We start from the raw sequence: 12,060 nt of genomic DNA on the forward strand, positions 1-12,060 counted from the left end.
CAATTTTCCACCTGTTAATTTATGCAAGTGACAAATTATATGCCATTAGCACCATTTCCCCTGACTTGCACCACTGATAGGTGAGGGTCCACAATCAGAGAATGTAAATGTCAATGTTTTGATCTATATAATCTTTGTTTTACTTCTTTCTGGCTGAAGTATCGCAGCTGGAATGTAAGTATGTTCTTTGTTAAATACTTGACAACTGTTCTTGAATCTCTTGCATTAAAGTTAGTATGGTCATTACAGCTCCCTTTAGAAGCTCAGAGATTAAACATCTTTCTTGCTTTACGTTATACTGAGTCATAGAAATCAACAAATCCTGGGTGATCCTTGGCCTTTTCCAAGCCAGCTGATTCCCATCTGGGTTGTCTGCAATTTTTGTAATGTCTTTGACCCAGAAAAAAAAGGAAGACTAGTTCAGCACTCTTGCTCCTGATCACTCTTCAGTATCTTAGAGTGTTAGTCCTGTTAGGTTTTATAACTCTAAAACATAAAACCAATTACAGGAAAGAGACGGGAGCCCAGGAGAACGAGTCTTAGTTTTGATGTTATTTTAAGTGAGGAGCACGCTTATGATGTGGCAGCATGATGACGTATGCCATTTATGTACTTTTACATATAACCTGAAATTATTTAAACAAATGCTTAATCAAACAATTATACATATATACAATATTACTTACTCAAATATTAAATACACAATACTTCTTCCTGTTTAGCTTTAAACTCCAACTCAACGTACAATGTATCTCAACTATATATACAATATATTATATAACTACTATATAGACATCTAGAGCACAGTAAATATTTATTTGTCCCATACAGATTTAATTTCTGTGGAGGCTTTCTTATTCTTATGGGATAATGTCTTTCCTGACGGGGTGGAGGAGGGGTCACTCTACTTGGCAGGTGAGACTTGTGGCTGTGAAACAATCTCAGGTTCTGGGGCCTCTTCTGTGGTGCTTGTAGGAGTTGATTCCGGGTTTGCAGCTCTGGATACCCTTCATCTGGACGTGTTAGCATGCTGAATAGTGCACGGCAAACTTCACTGGGTAATGTGAATCATAAATTGTGAGTACAGTGTCTGACTTCACCATTTCCTTTAGCTTTTGGAAAGCCACCTCACATTGCTTTGTCCATTGCCATTTCTTCCTCATCTGCAGTAATGAATTCAAGGGGTAGAGCACAGTAGCCAGGTTAGGCAGGAACCTAATTGACAAATCCTAAATGCCTCATCCTTTGCCTGAATTTTCTCAGCACACTCGTGTAATCCTTGTGCAAAGGTGGTATGACCACAGTAAATAATGCTTGGTTTAAAGAATTCACACGTTACATTGTGCTCTGAGCCCATAATCTTCTAATTTTTTTGAAACTGTGCTGAGATTTTGAAGATGTTTCTTGTCATCCATACTGGTAACTATGATGTTATCCAGGTAACACTAAGTACATGAGCAGCCTTGTAGCACCTGGTTCATAGCTTTCTGCCAGAGCGCAGGTGCAGATGCTACTCCAAAAGTAAGCCTATTATAATGAGAAAGCCCTTTGTGAGTGTTTCTGGTGAGGAACACTTTGGACTCTATTTTATCCTTAATATAAGCACATCTATATGAAACACTGTCACAGCACAGCAGCATCCATCATCAGGGACATACACCACCCAGGACATGCTCTCTTCTTGCAGCTGCCATCAGGAAGAAGGTTACATGAGTCTCAGGACTCGCATCGTCATGTTCAGGAACAGTTACTACCCTTCAGCCATCATGCTCTTGAACCAAAAGGGACAGCTTTACTTGCCCCATCATTGAAATGTTCCTACTACCAATGGACTCAGTTTCAAAAAAATCAAAATAACACATGGATCATGAGCACTTGCTCGAGACTGCCTTGATGTTGGAAGTAGCACAGGGTTGACATGCAGGGGCTTTGAAGTGGAAACCATCCTTTCTTGCTGTTTCATTGATTAGCCCACTACATCTCAGGAGGGCTAGACAATGACTTCTGGTATCCCAGAGTTCCCCCCCCCCCACCCCCATTGTGCCTTCCCACTCTCTTAATATATCTTGGAGCCTGGGAGAGGTCTTTTCGCTTGATCCAAAGACAGTGACTGTCTCTGTTGTGGTTCTGGTAGTTTGCTGTAGAGTCTGACCATGGATACCTAGCTCCTTCAGCAATTTGATGGTGGATGTGGCTATAAATCCCCTTCAACCCACTTTCACAGAACAAACTGGTTTTCCAGCACCGTTGTTGAGCTTCAGCTGCTAGGTCTGCAGAGCGCAGCCTCTTGCCCTGATATGCTTCAGCCACTGAATCCTCCAACAGCACGTGAGTTCCACAATGTAGACAATCTGTAATGAATTAGACCAGAGAACCAAGTCTGGCCTGAGGTTGGTGGTAGCAATTTCTGGTGGAAAAGTGAGTTGTTTGTGATATCCACCAGCATTTTCCAGTAATGGACCATGTTCATCTGTCCTGTTTCTGGCTTAGGAAGGAGATTAGTTTTCCCTTCCTCCCAGACTAATGCTGCTGGTGTCAGAGCATTAGTAATTCTAGGGTGCAAGGAATTGGTTGCTATCCTCTTGGTCTCAATTGCTGCAGCCAAACTCTTCAAAGACCTGGTTGTGACACCACATGTATCTGCCTTGTGAGAGGCTGGTTTTGCAGCTTTGCAGAATATGCTTCACTTGCCCCATCATTGAAATGTTCCTGCAACTAATGAACTCACTTTCAGGGACTCTTCAACTCATGTTTTTGATATTTATTGCTTATTTATGTATATTATTATTTCCTCTTTTAGCATTAGCACAGCTTGTTTTCTGCATTCTGGTTGAATGCCCAGTTGGGTGGTCTTTATTTGGTTATGATACGGTTATTATTCTGTAGATTTGTTGAGTGTGCCCACAAGAAAATGAATCTCAGGGTTCTATATGGTATTTTGATAATAAAATTTACTTTGTACTTTGATACGTATGAGTTTTCCATTGCCATCATTCAGCACTGATGTGGCATCATCTAGTATCTTTCTCAATTCACTTTCAGTTGACTCTTACAGGGGATGTGGCATGCAAATAGTGGGTGGATCTCCACTCAAGTTGTAGTTGTCTCAGCCAATCATGGTTCCACAATACTGACCCTCATGTTTTAACCATATACAAACCGAATGTGGCTTGTTGGTTGTGGTATTTCACTGTTACGAATGTCATTTCCACAGAAGTTATCTTTTCTCAGTATAAAGTCTTAGTTTGGATATCTGCAGGCTTAAAAGTTCAGTATCTTTGAAATGCCAAACAAACTCATTTTGTGGAATGACTGAAACATAAGAGCCAATGTCCAATTCCATTTTAATTACCGTTCACTTCTGGTGTAAGTGATATTGCTTGCCTTTCGTTAGTTTTCACATTGTAATTCTCAAGGCAACTCAGTCCTGTGTTACTCACATCATTACCAGATTTTTCATCAAAAGTATGCAGATTAGTGCTCTTTTTGAAACTGCAAATTGACTTTTTATCTTTTTCTCTTCCCTATGCAGTCCATTTCTTTTTGTCTGCCTGACACACTGTTTGTATGCATTCTACTTTGTTGCATTTTCTGTAGCTTTCTCCTTTAAACCTACTGTATGTGAGCCCCTGCCACAACACCAACATGATTTGTTTAGCCAGGCTGGTTTCTGTTTAGGTGTTGCAATTTTGTCCACGCTCACTTTCATTCCTGACTGCAACTCAATTGTGTATTCACCTGCTGTTTCCATTGATACAGCTATTTTAACTGCTCTTTTAAATATAAGTTGTGTTTCAGTTATGAGCTGTTTTGGAATGCTTTCTTGTAAGATTCCACAAACTAATTGACCTTTCAATGCATTATTAAGCCCATCACTGAACTGGCAATGCTTAGACAATCTCTTCAATTCAGCACCTACGCTGAAATGGACTCCCCTTCGTTTTGTTTCTGCTTATGAAACCTAAAGTATTCTGTATTCAACAATGTCTTCAGTTCTAAATGTTCCTGCATTACTTTCACAAAATCAGCAAAGGTAGTTTCAGCTGGTTTTGTTGGAGCAGTCAAACTCCTAAGCAAACTGTTTGCCTTTAAACCCAATCCACTCAGCAACACTGGCACTTGTTTCTTATTGGCTATTTCATTTGCTTTAAAGTACTGCTCAATTTGCTCAGTATACATGAGTCAGTTATCTTTTGAGCAATCAAATATAACTATTTTTCCAATGTAGCCAGGAATTTCTGCTTTTTTAGAAAAATTATGATTATTATCACCCAGTACCTTTACATAGAACTTGTAATGAATTATTTAAACAAAGAATGCTTAGCAAACAATATATATGTAATATTACTCAAACATTACTGAAGTATTAAATACACAGCAAGTACAAGCTTGGACATCACTTGAGGGCAGTCTTAGGCTTTGTAGTGATGTAATAGCTTTTTCACAAAATCTAATTGATATACAGGTTAAAAATGGTTAAAAAAATGTGGGTAAGATAACACAGGGAATCATGACTGCCATAACCTGAACAGGGAAACCTAGGGTGGGGTGAAAAGATATCCATTGCAGCTGTTGAAACTTTCACATTGTGCTTCTGTAAGCAGAGTTTGAAACAAACTGCTTGTTATCTAATTTATAGCAGTTTTTGAAAGAAAAAGCTTCAACTCTTCCTTTCATCAATGACGCAACTTATATATATTTTTAAAATTTTATTGTGTTGATGTTAAAACTTATGAGATCTACTTTCCATTTCTCCAGCAGAGCAAAGCTAAGGAGTTGCCTCTTTCTGCTGTTCGTTTTATGGAAGAGCTAGGGGAATGTGCTTTTGGAAAAATCTACAAAGGTCATCTTTACCTACCAGGAATGGATCATGCGCAGCTTGTTGCTATAAAGACCCTGAAGGATTTTGGTAATTCTCAGCTTTGGGCAGAGTTCCAGCAGGAGGCATCCCTGATGTCAGAGCTCCATCATCCCAATGTTGTCTGCCTACTTGGGGTGGTAACCCAGGAGCAACCAGTCTGCATGCTCTTTGAGTACATGAACCATGGTGACCTTCATGAATTTCTCATCATGAGATCACCCCATTCTGATGTTGGCTGCAGCAGTGATGAAGACGGCACTGTCAAATCCAGCCTGGACCATGCAGATTTTTTGCACATCTCCATACAGATAGCAGCAGGAATGGAATACCTGTCCAGTCACTTTTTTGTTCACAAGGACCTTGCTGCACGCAACATCATTATTGGAGAGCAACTAAGAGTGAAGATATCAGATCTTGGCCTTTCAAGAGAAATATATGCAGCCGATTATTACAGGGTGCAGAATAAGTCCCTCCTCCCAATTCGATGGATGCCTCCTGAAGCTATACTGTTTGGGAAGTTCTCAAGTGACTCAGATATTTGGTCTTTTGGTGTGGTGCTATGGGAGATTTTTAGCTTTGGGCTGCAACCATATTATGGATTTTCTAATCAAGAGGTGATAGAAATGATACGTAAGAGGCAGGTACTCCCATGCCCAGAAGATTGCCCCTCTAGAATGTATGATTTAATGACAGAAACCTGGCATGAGATCCCAGCCAGAAGACCACGATTTAAGGACATTCATGCCAGGCTGAGATCCTGGGAAGGACTATCAAGCCATACCAGTTCTACAACGCCATCTGGTGGTAATGCCACAACCCAGACAACATCTCTGAGTGCAAGCCCAGTTAGTAACCTCAGTAACACAAGGTATCCAATTCATATATATCAAGCACAGGGCCTACCCCAGGGCCAGATTGGAAGTCTAATTGGTCCACAAATAGCTCAGCATCAGAGATTTATTCAAGTTAACAGTTACCCGGTGCCTGCAGGATACGCTGCCTATTCAGCTACCCATTACCAGCAAGGTCCACCACGAATCATTCCACATGGTCCACCTCCAAAGAGCCGGTCACCTAGCAGTGGAAGTGGATCAACAAGTACTGGTCACGTGACAAGCTTGCCTTCCTCAGGATCAAATCATGATGCAAATACTCCATTGCTCTCTCATCATTTATCCATGGCAAGCCATCCAAGTGGAACTAATGTGCCAATCTTTGCACACATATCCCATAAAACAATGCAAATGGACCCAGTACAGGCTACGCTACTGGGGGACAGTGATGGCCAGTTGGCAAATGAATCTGTTATTAGAGCTGAAATGTAAAACAAAATGCATATATATAAAAATATATATTCTTAGAATTTGTTTCAACAATTTTATAATTGTGTATAATCTGATTTTAGAAAGAAAATAGGGAACGAAACAGAGTTATATACGTGATAATAACAGCTCATCTAGTCTGTTAGCAATTTAGTACTCTGGTCCTGACTAAACAGCAATGGATGCCTTCTATGCTTTTTATTTGCTTGATTGCTCCCTCTGTGTCCCAAATTTTGCTGGGTTGCATGTTTGATATTATCCTGTACCTCTTCCAAGTGGCCTTTCTTCCAGAGTCAGCCTTCACTCGATTGATGGGCTGCTCATTGTTGGAGGACACCATTGCTGTACCTCATGCAGACCTAGCTGATGTTAAGATACACACTGGTCTTTCAACAAGAGTCACTGAATTGTGGTCTGTCGTTGATCAATGTTTCCCCTCCCTTTGCCAATAGAGAATGCCGAGACAAGTTGTAGTCATCCAGGTATTGGCTTGGATGAGATTTTGTGTATCCAGAACACGGAATGAGCCAAGGAGTTTCATGTCTGTAAATTTCTGTATTACACTGGGCAGTGTATTTTAGTGTAAAGACTATTTGTAAACTGCACCAATTTTTTTTTACTTAATGACTTTTTTCATACGTTTGTTATTTCTATGAACAGAATCCCATATAACCGTAAACGTGCTTTAGTTATGTGGTTTAGTGAAATAAACCTTGCATTACTAGCAGCAAATTTCACAGAACAAACCTTTTTTTAAATGAAAGTGCAACAAGTAGAATTCTGCAGTTTTTTAAAAACGAAAATCAATGCTTTGAAGACATCTTTTATAAGCATATCTCTGGAATGTGTAGTTCTTTGGAATTTCTCTAGCAAAGTTGGATTTGATTATTATTGAATTCATATGTTTTGGGGAAATGCTAATGGTAACATAAAAGGCTACAGTTATAACATGTTTGATTCAAGACTCATAATTTAGAATTTTTTAAAATTTATATAAATAGTATGTTTAAATTTCACTTATTTTTTTGTTGCTATGCAACTATTTAATGTAAATTGGTCCGACATGCAAGCTTTGAGATGACAATCAACTTTTCTTAATGGGGAGATTATTGTGTGTTTGGGAGTCTGATTTGGTGAATAAACTGTGGTGTTAGTGAGGACCACCATTCTTTAAAACAATACTCAGATCGATGCTGAAAGGAGAGAATGCCAGGATATGTTGGAGCTTCTCATGAACAATGTTGAGGACAAACAGACCTTAATCTTATCAAAACATCTGATTAAAATGTAACTGAAAGAGCATCAACTGACTCCTTTACAAAGAACTGGACACATTACTTTCCTGAGCATGTGAGCTGCTATGTCATGCAGTCACTGAGGTTGTATAAAGTTTTTTTTTTAAATGATGAAACATAAATTACACTAGCATTTAGATTTCGCAGTGTGATCAGAATTTGATTTGTACTTCTCGCAGACATTTTCATTTTCAAAACCACTTCCTGCAAATATTTTGTGATGAGGTGTGCTTTTCTACTTTTGAATATCTATTGTTATGTATATCTTACAATGATACGGATAATATGTTTATAAAGAGAAGGCAAGCATTCGTGGCTAATTACTTAATGTGGGTTATATTGTAACAGGATTTATTTCTCCACATGTATTTTTGCACAGATGTTTTTTAAATGTTTTGTATGAAGAATTTCAAATACATCCCTGCATTGTATTGATTGTGTATTTTACTGCTACATAAACATGAGTGATGTAATGAATTTAACATGATTCTTTCCCATTGTAACTCATAGACTAGTCAATATAACACTAAAAATAGGAACTTGCTTGAAGGTTTGTGGGAAAATAATTAACTATCTTGTGTGCTACTGAGTCATAAATACCAGAAAGGCCATGGGTTCAATAACCAATCAAGAGGAAATAGAAAAAATAAATACATTTATTCAGGTTGGAATTCTTTGCCACGAATGTGGCTGGTCCATTACTTCCATAAAAGGGCACGTTACGCGAATAGGAAAGTAGGGTGGATTAATGTTTTCATTGGAGGAAAACTGAGATGAGCAAAATGGCCTGGTTCTGCGTTGTAAGATTTTATGATTCTTGGGCTAGGAGGAGGCTGCTCTACTGTCCTGATCTCATCCTTCATCAATACATTTGCCGGCTCTAGTTGGCTTTTGGCCTTGTCACACAAGCTTCCTGACCAAGAGCCCTCCTGCTTGTCATCAGTATGTGAGCAGGATCCCAGACAGAAGATATTTTTAAAAAGAATTCTACAATTAAAAGATATAGAAGGATGAATGTTGCTCCTCTGATATTGCATTCCTGATCATTCCAGTCTAGCCACAGGTGAGAAGTTCTGTAGTAATTAATGTTCTATCATGGCTAGTTCTTCCTTTTGGCAAGTTTCTGGTTTTAGCTTAACATTCTCAGTTATCATCTCAATCTTGGAAAATGCATTCCAATATGCTTTGCTGCTCCTTCAATCTACCCAGGCACCTCATTGCTTAATAATCTTCTACTTCCTTCCACTACAAGTAGCCATTTATCAGCCCTCTGCTTATAATTTTCTTCCCAATGCACCAGTTCTCTAAGCCCAGATTTCCTGCCTGCCTTACTATTTCATCTACAGACCCTCTCCCTCCAGTTCAATACTCATTCCATATGCCTGTACTTTGACTTTCCACTCTAATCTTCTCCCATCCTCTGATCTCAGTGCCTCACCCACAAACTTCTCACCCAATTATCTCCATTATAATCTGCCCCAGTTCATTCCCATCCTTATCAGTGTAATCTTTGACTCTTCTCTCTATTCATCCTTCCCCAATCTTTTTTCAGATATTCATACACAACAGCTGTGCAATTTTCTCCATATCATTCTCTCCCTGATCTTTCCCTCACACGGTGAAGGATCAATAAAGGATGAAAGGCCTACTCCATGAATTTGCCTGGGTGCAAAGCCACCAATTCCAATCATGCTAATAAGTAAGGAAATAAAGGAGGAATATACACTTTGTAGACTGAACAAATAAATTGGAGATAAATGGAAATACACAGCAACAAGACTGAGGGAGACTGAAGGAATGAACAAGGGTTTCAGAAAGGAAGGAAGAAAGGTAAAGACAGGAGTTACCACATCCATGGTAATCTGGTAGCTATGATCACCCAGCTATGGAAAAACCAACTCAAATTCCATTCTGTTAATTTTAATGGAACAAATTTCATAGAGATTCTATAGCATTGTGTGACACACTCTATAGCACAGACAGTGGTAAAGAAAGCTGACCCTACTTCAGCAAAAGGAATATGGAAACAGTAAGTTTAGTCTTTCCTGGTACAACTGCAAATGTTAACTATTTGGATTTTTTTTTGAAATCAGTAACATAAATTTAACTATGACTGAATCAAAACTGTGAAAACTGTACAATATTGCCAGGAACTGTAAAGGGAAGGCAAATAAAGATAAACACAATCATAGATGTACACCTTTCTTATGAAGCTTTGTTTTGATTAAGAACCTGAATTGTGGTTAAATTCCCAATGAAACCTGGTGAGAAAATGAGGAAGGTGCAGGATAGATGCATTCCAAAAATGAAAAAAAAAACTCAAATGGCAAAATAGTACACTGTGGCTGAAAGGGAAGTCAAAGCTAATGTAAAAGCAAAAGAGAGGGCATATAAAGCAAAAATTAGTGGGAAGATAGAGGATTGGGAAGTTCTTAAAACCCTACAGAGAGCAACTAAAATAATCATTCGAAGGAAAAGATGAAATATGAAAGCAAGCTAGCTAACAGTATCAAAGTGGATAGTAAAAACTTTTTCAAGTATGTAAAAAATAAAAGCTAGATGAGAGTGGATAGAGGACCACTAGAAAATGAGGCCGGGGAAATAACAGGGGACGAGATGGTTGATGAAGTAAATGAGTATTTACACTAGTGAAGTTTAAGAGACTACTAGGGACAGGTATATGGAGGAATCTAAGGTGGGGGCTTATATGGGAGGCAGGGTTTGAGGGTCGGCACAACATTGTGGGCCAAAGGGCCTGTACTGTGCTGTACTATTCTATGTTCTATATGTTCTAGTATTTTGCATCAGTCTTCACTGTGCAAGACACTAGCAGTGTGCCAGATGTTAAAGGGTGTGAGGGAATAGAAGTGAGTGCAGTTACTATTACAAGGGAGAAGTTGCTCAAAAATCTGAAAGACCTAAGGGTACTCAAGTAACCTGGACCTGATGAACTGCACCCTATGGTTCTGAAAGGGGTAGCGGTAGAGATTGTGGAGGCATTGGTAATGATCTTTCAAAAGTTATTGGACTCTGGCATGGTGCCAGAGGATTGAAAGATTGCAAATGTCACTCCACTCTTTAAGAAAGAAGGAAGGCAGCAGAAAGGAAATTATTGACCACTTAGCCTGACCTCAGTGGTTGGGAAGATGCTGGAGTCAACTGTTACATGGAGTACTTGGTGACATAGGACAAGATAGGACAAAGTCAGCATGGTTTCCTTAAGGGAAAATCTTGCCTGATGAATCTGTTGGAATCCTTTGAGGTGATTACAAGTAGAATAGATAAAGGGAGTGCAGTGGATGTTGTATATTTGAACTTTCAGAAGGCCTTTGACAGGGTGCCACACATGAGGCTGCTTACCAAGTTAAGAGCCCATGGCATCACAGGAAAGTTACTGGCATGTTTAGAGCATTGGCTGATTGGCAGGAGACAGTCAGTGGGAATAAAAGGATCCTTTTCTGGTTGACTGCCAGTGACTAGTGGTGTTCTGCAGGGGTCTGTGTTGAGACCGCTTCTTTTTATGCTGTATATCAATGATTTAGATGATGGAATAGATGGCTTTGTTGCCAAGTTTGCAGATGATAATGAAATTTGGTGGAAGGGCAGGAAGTGTTGAAGAAACAGGAAGGCTGCAAAAGGTCTTAGACAGATTAGGAGAATGTGCAAGAAAGTGGCAAATGAAATACAATGTTGGAAAATGCACGGTCATTCACTCGGTAGTAGAAATAAATGTGCAGACTATTTTCTAAATGGATAGAAAATCCAAAAATCTGAGATGCAAAGGGACTTGGGATTCCTTGTCCAGAACACCCAAAAGGTTAACCTGCTGGTGGTGCGGAAGGCAAATGCAATGTTGGCATTCATTTCAAGAGGTCTAGAATACAAGAGCAGGGATGTGATGCTGAGGCTTTATAAGGCACTGGTGAGGCCTCAACTTGAGTTTTGTTTTGGGCTCCTCATCTAAGAAAAGGTATGCTGGCATTGGAGAGGGTTCAGAGGAGGTTCACAAGGATGATTCCGGGAATGAAAGGATTATCATATGAGGAATGTTTGATGGCTCTAGGTCTGAATTCACTGGAATTTAGAAGGATTGGTTGCGGGGGGGGGGAGGAAATCACATTGAAACTTTTTGAATGTTGAGAAGTTTAGACAGGGTAGATGTTGAAAGGATGTTTCCCATGGTGGGGAAGTCTAGGACAAGAGGGCACAGCCTGAGGATAGAAGGGTGTCCATTTAAAACAGAGATGCAAAGAAATTCCTTTAGCCAGAGGATGGAGAATTTGAGGAATTTTTTTACCACAGGCACCTGTGGAGGCTAGGTCGTTGGGTATATTTAAGGCAGAGATTGATAGGTTCTTGATTGGACACGACATCAAAGGTTACAGAGAGAAGGGTGGGTGGTGGGGCTGAAGAGTAGAAAAAAAAAGCATCAGCCATGATTGAATAGTGGAGCAGACATGGTGGGTCAAATGGCCTAACTCTGCTTCTGCCTTTTGGTGAGTAAGATTAAATCCCAAAAACACAGGGCAACTCCAGAAAGCAAGACATTCAATCTAAGAAATTTCAAATACAATTCAAAAGG

General features: G+C 39.5%; 1 protein-coding gene across 2 annotated transcripts in view; it reads left to right on the forward strand.

The window, feature by feature from the left end:
- The window catches only part of ror1 (receptor tyrosine kinase-like orphan receptor 1), a 295,234-nt gene extending 285,598 nt beyond the window's left edge, over positions 1-9,636 (forward strand). The window contains exon 9 of one of the 2 annotated variants that reach the window (XM_063064125.1): positions 4,759-9,636. In XM_063064125.1, coding sequence (XP_062920195.1) covers positions 4,759-6,186 — 1,428 coding nt within the window. In that variant the 3' untranslated portion in view covers positions 6,187-9,636. The remainder of the gene's footprint in view (positions 1-4,758) is intronic. The other variant, XM_063064126.1, reaches the window with a different exon arrangement.
- The last annotated feature ends 2,424 nt before the right edge of the window (positions 9,637-12,060 follow it).

Source organism: Mobula hypostoma, chromosome 12 (assembly GCF_963921235.1).
Source record: "Mobula hypostoma chromosome 12, sMobHyp1.1, whole genome shotgun sequence".
NCBI lineage: Eukaryota > Metazoa > Chordata > Chondrichthyes > Myliobatiformes > Myliobatidae > Mobula > Mobula hypostoma.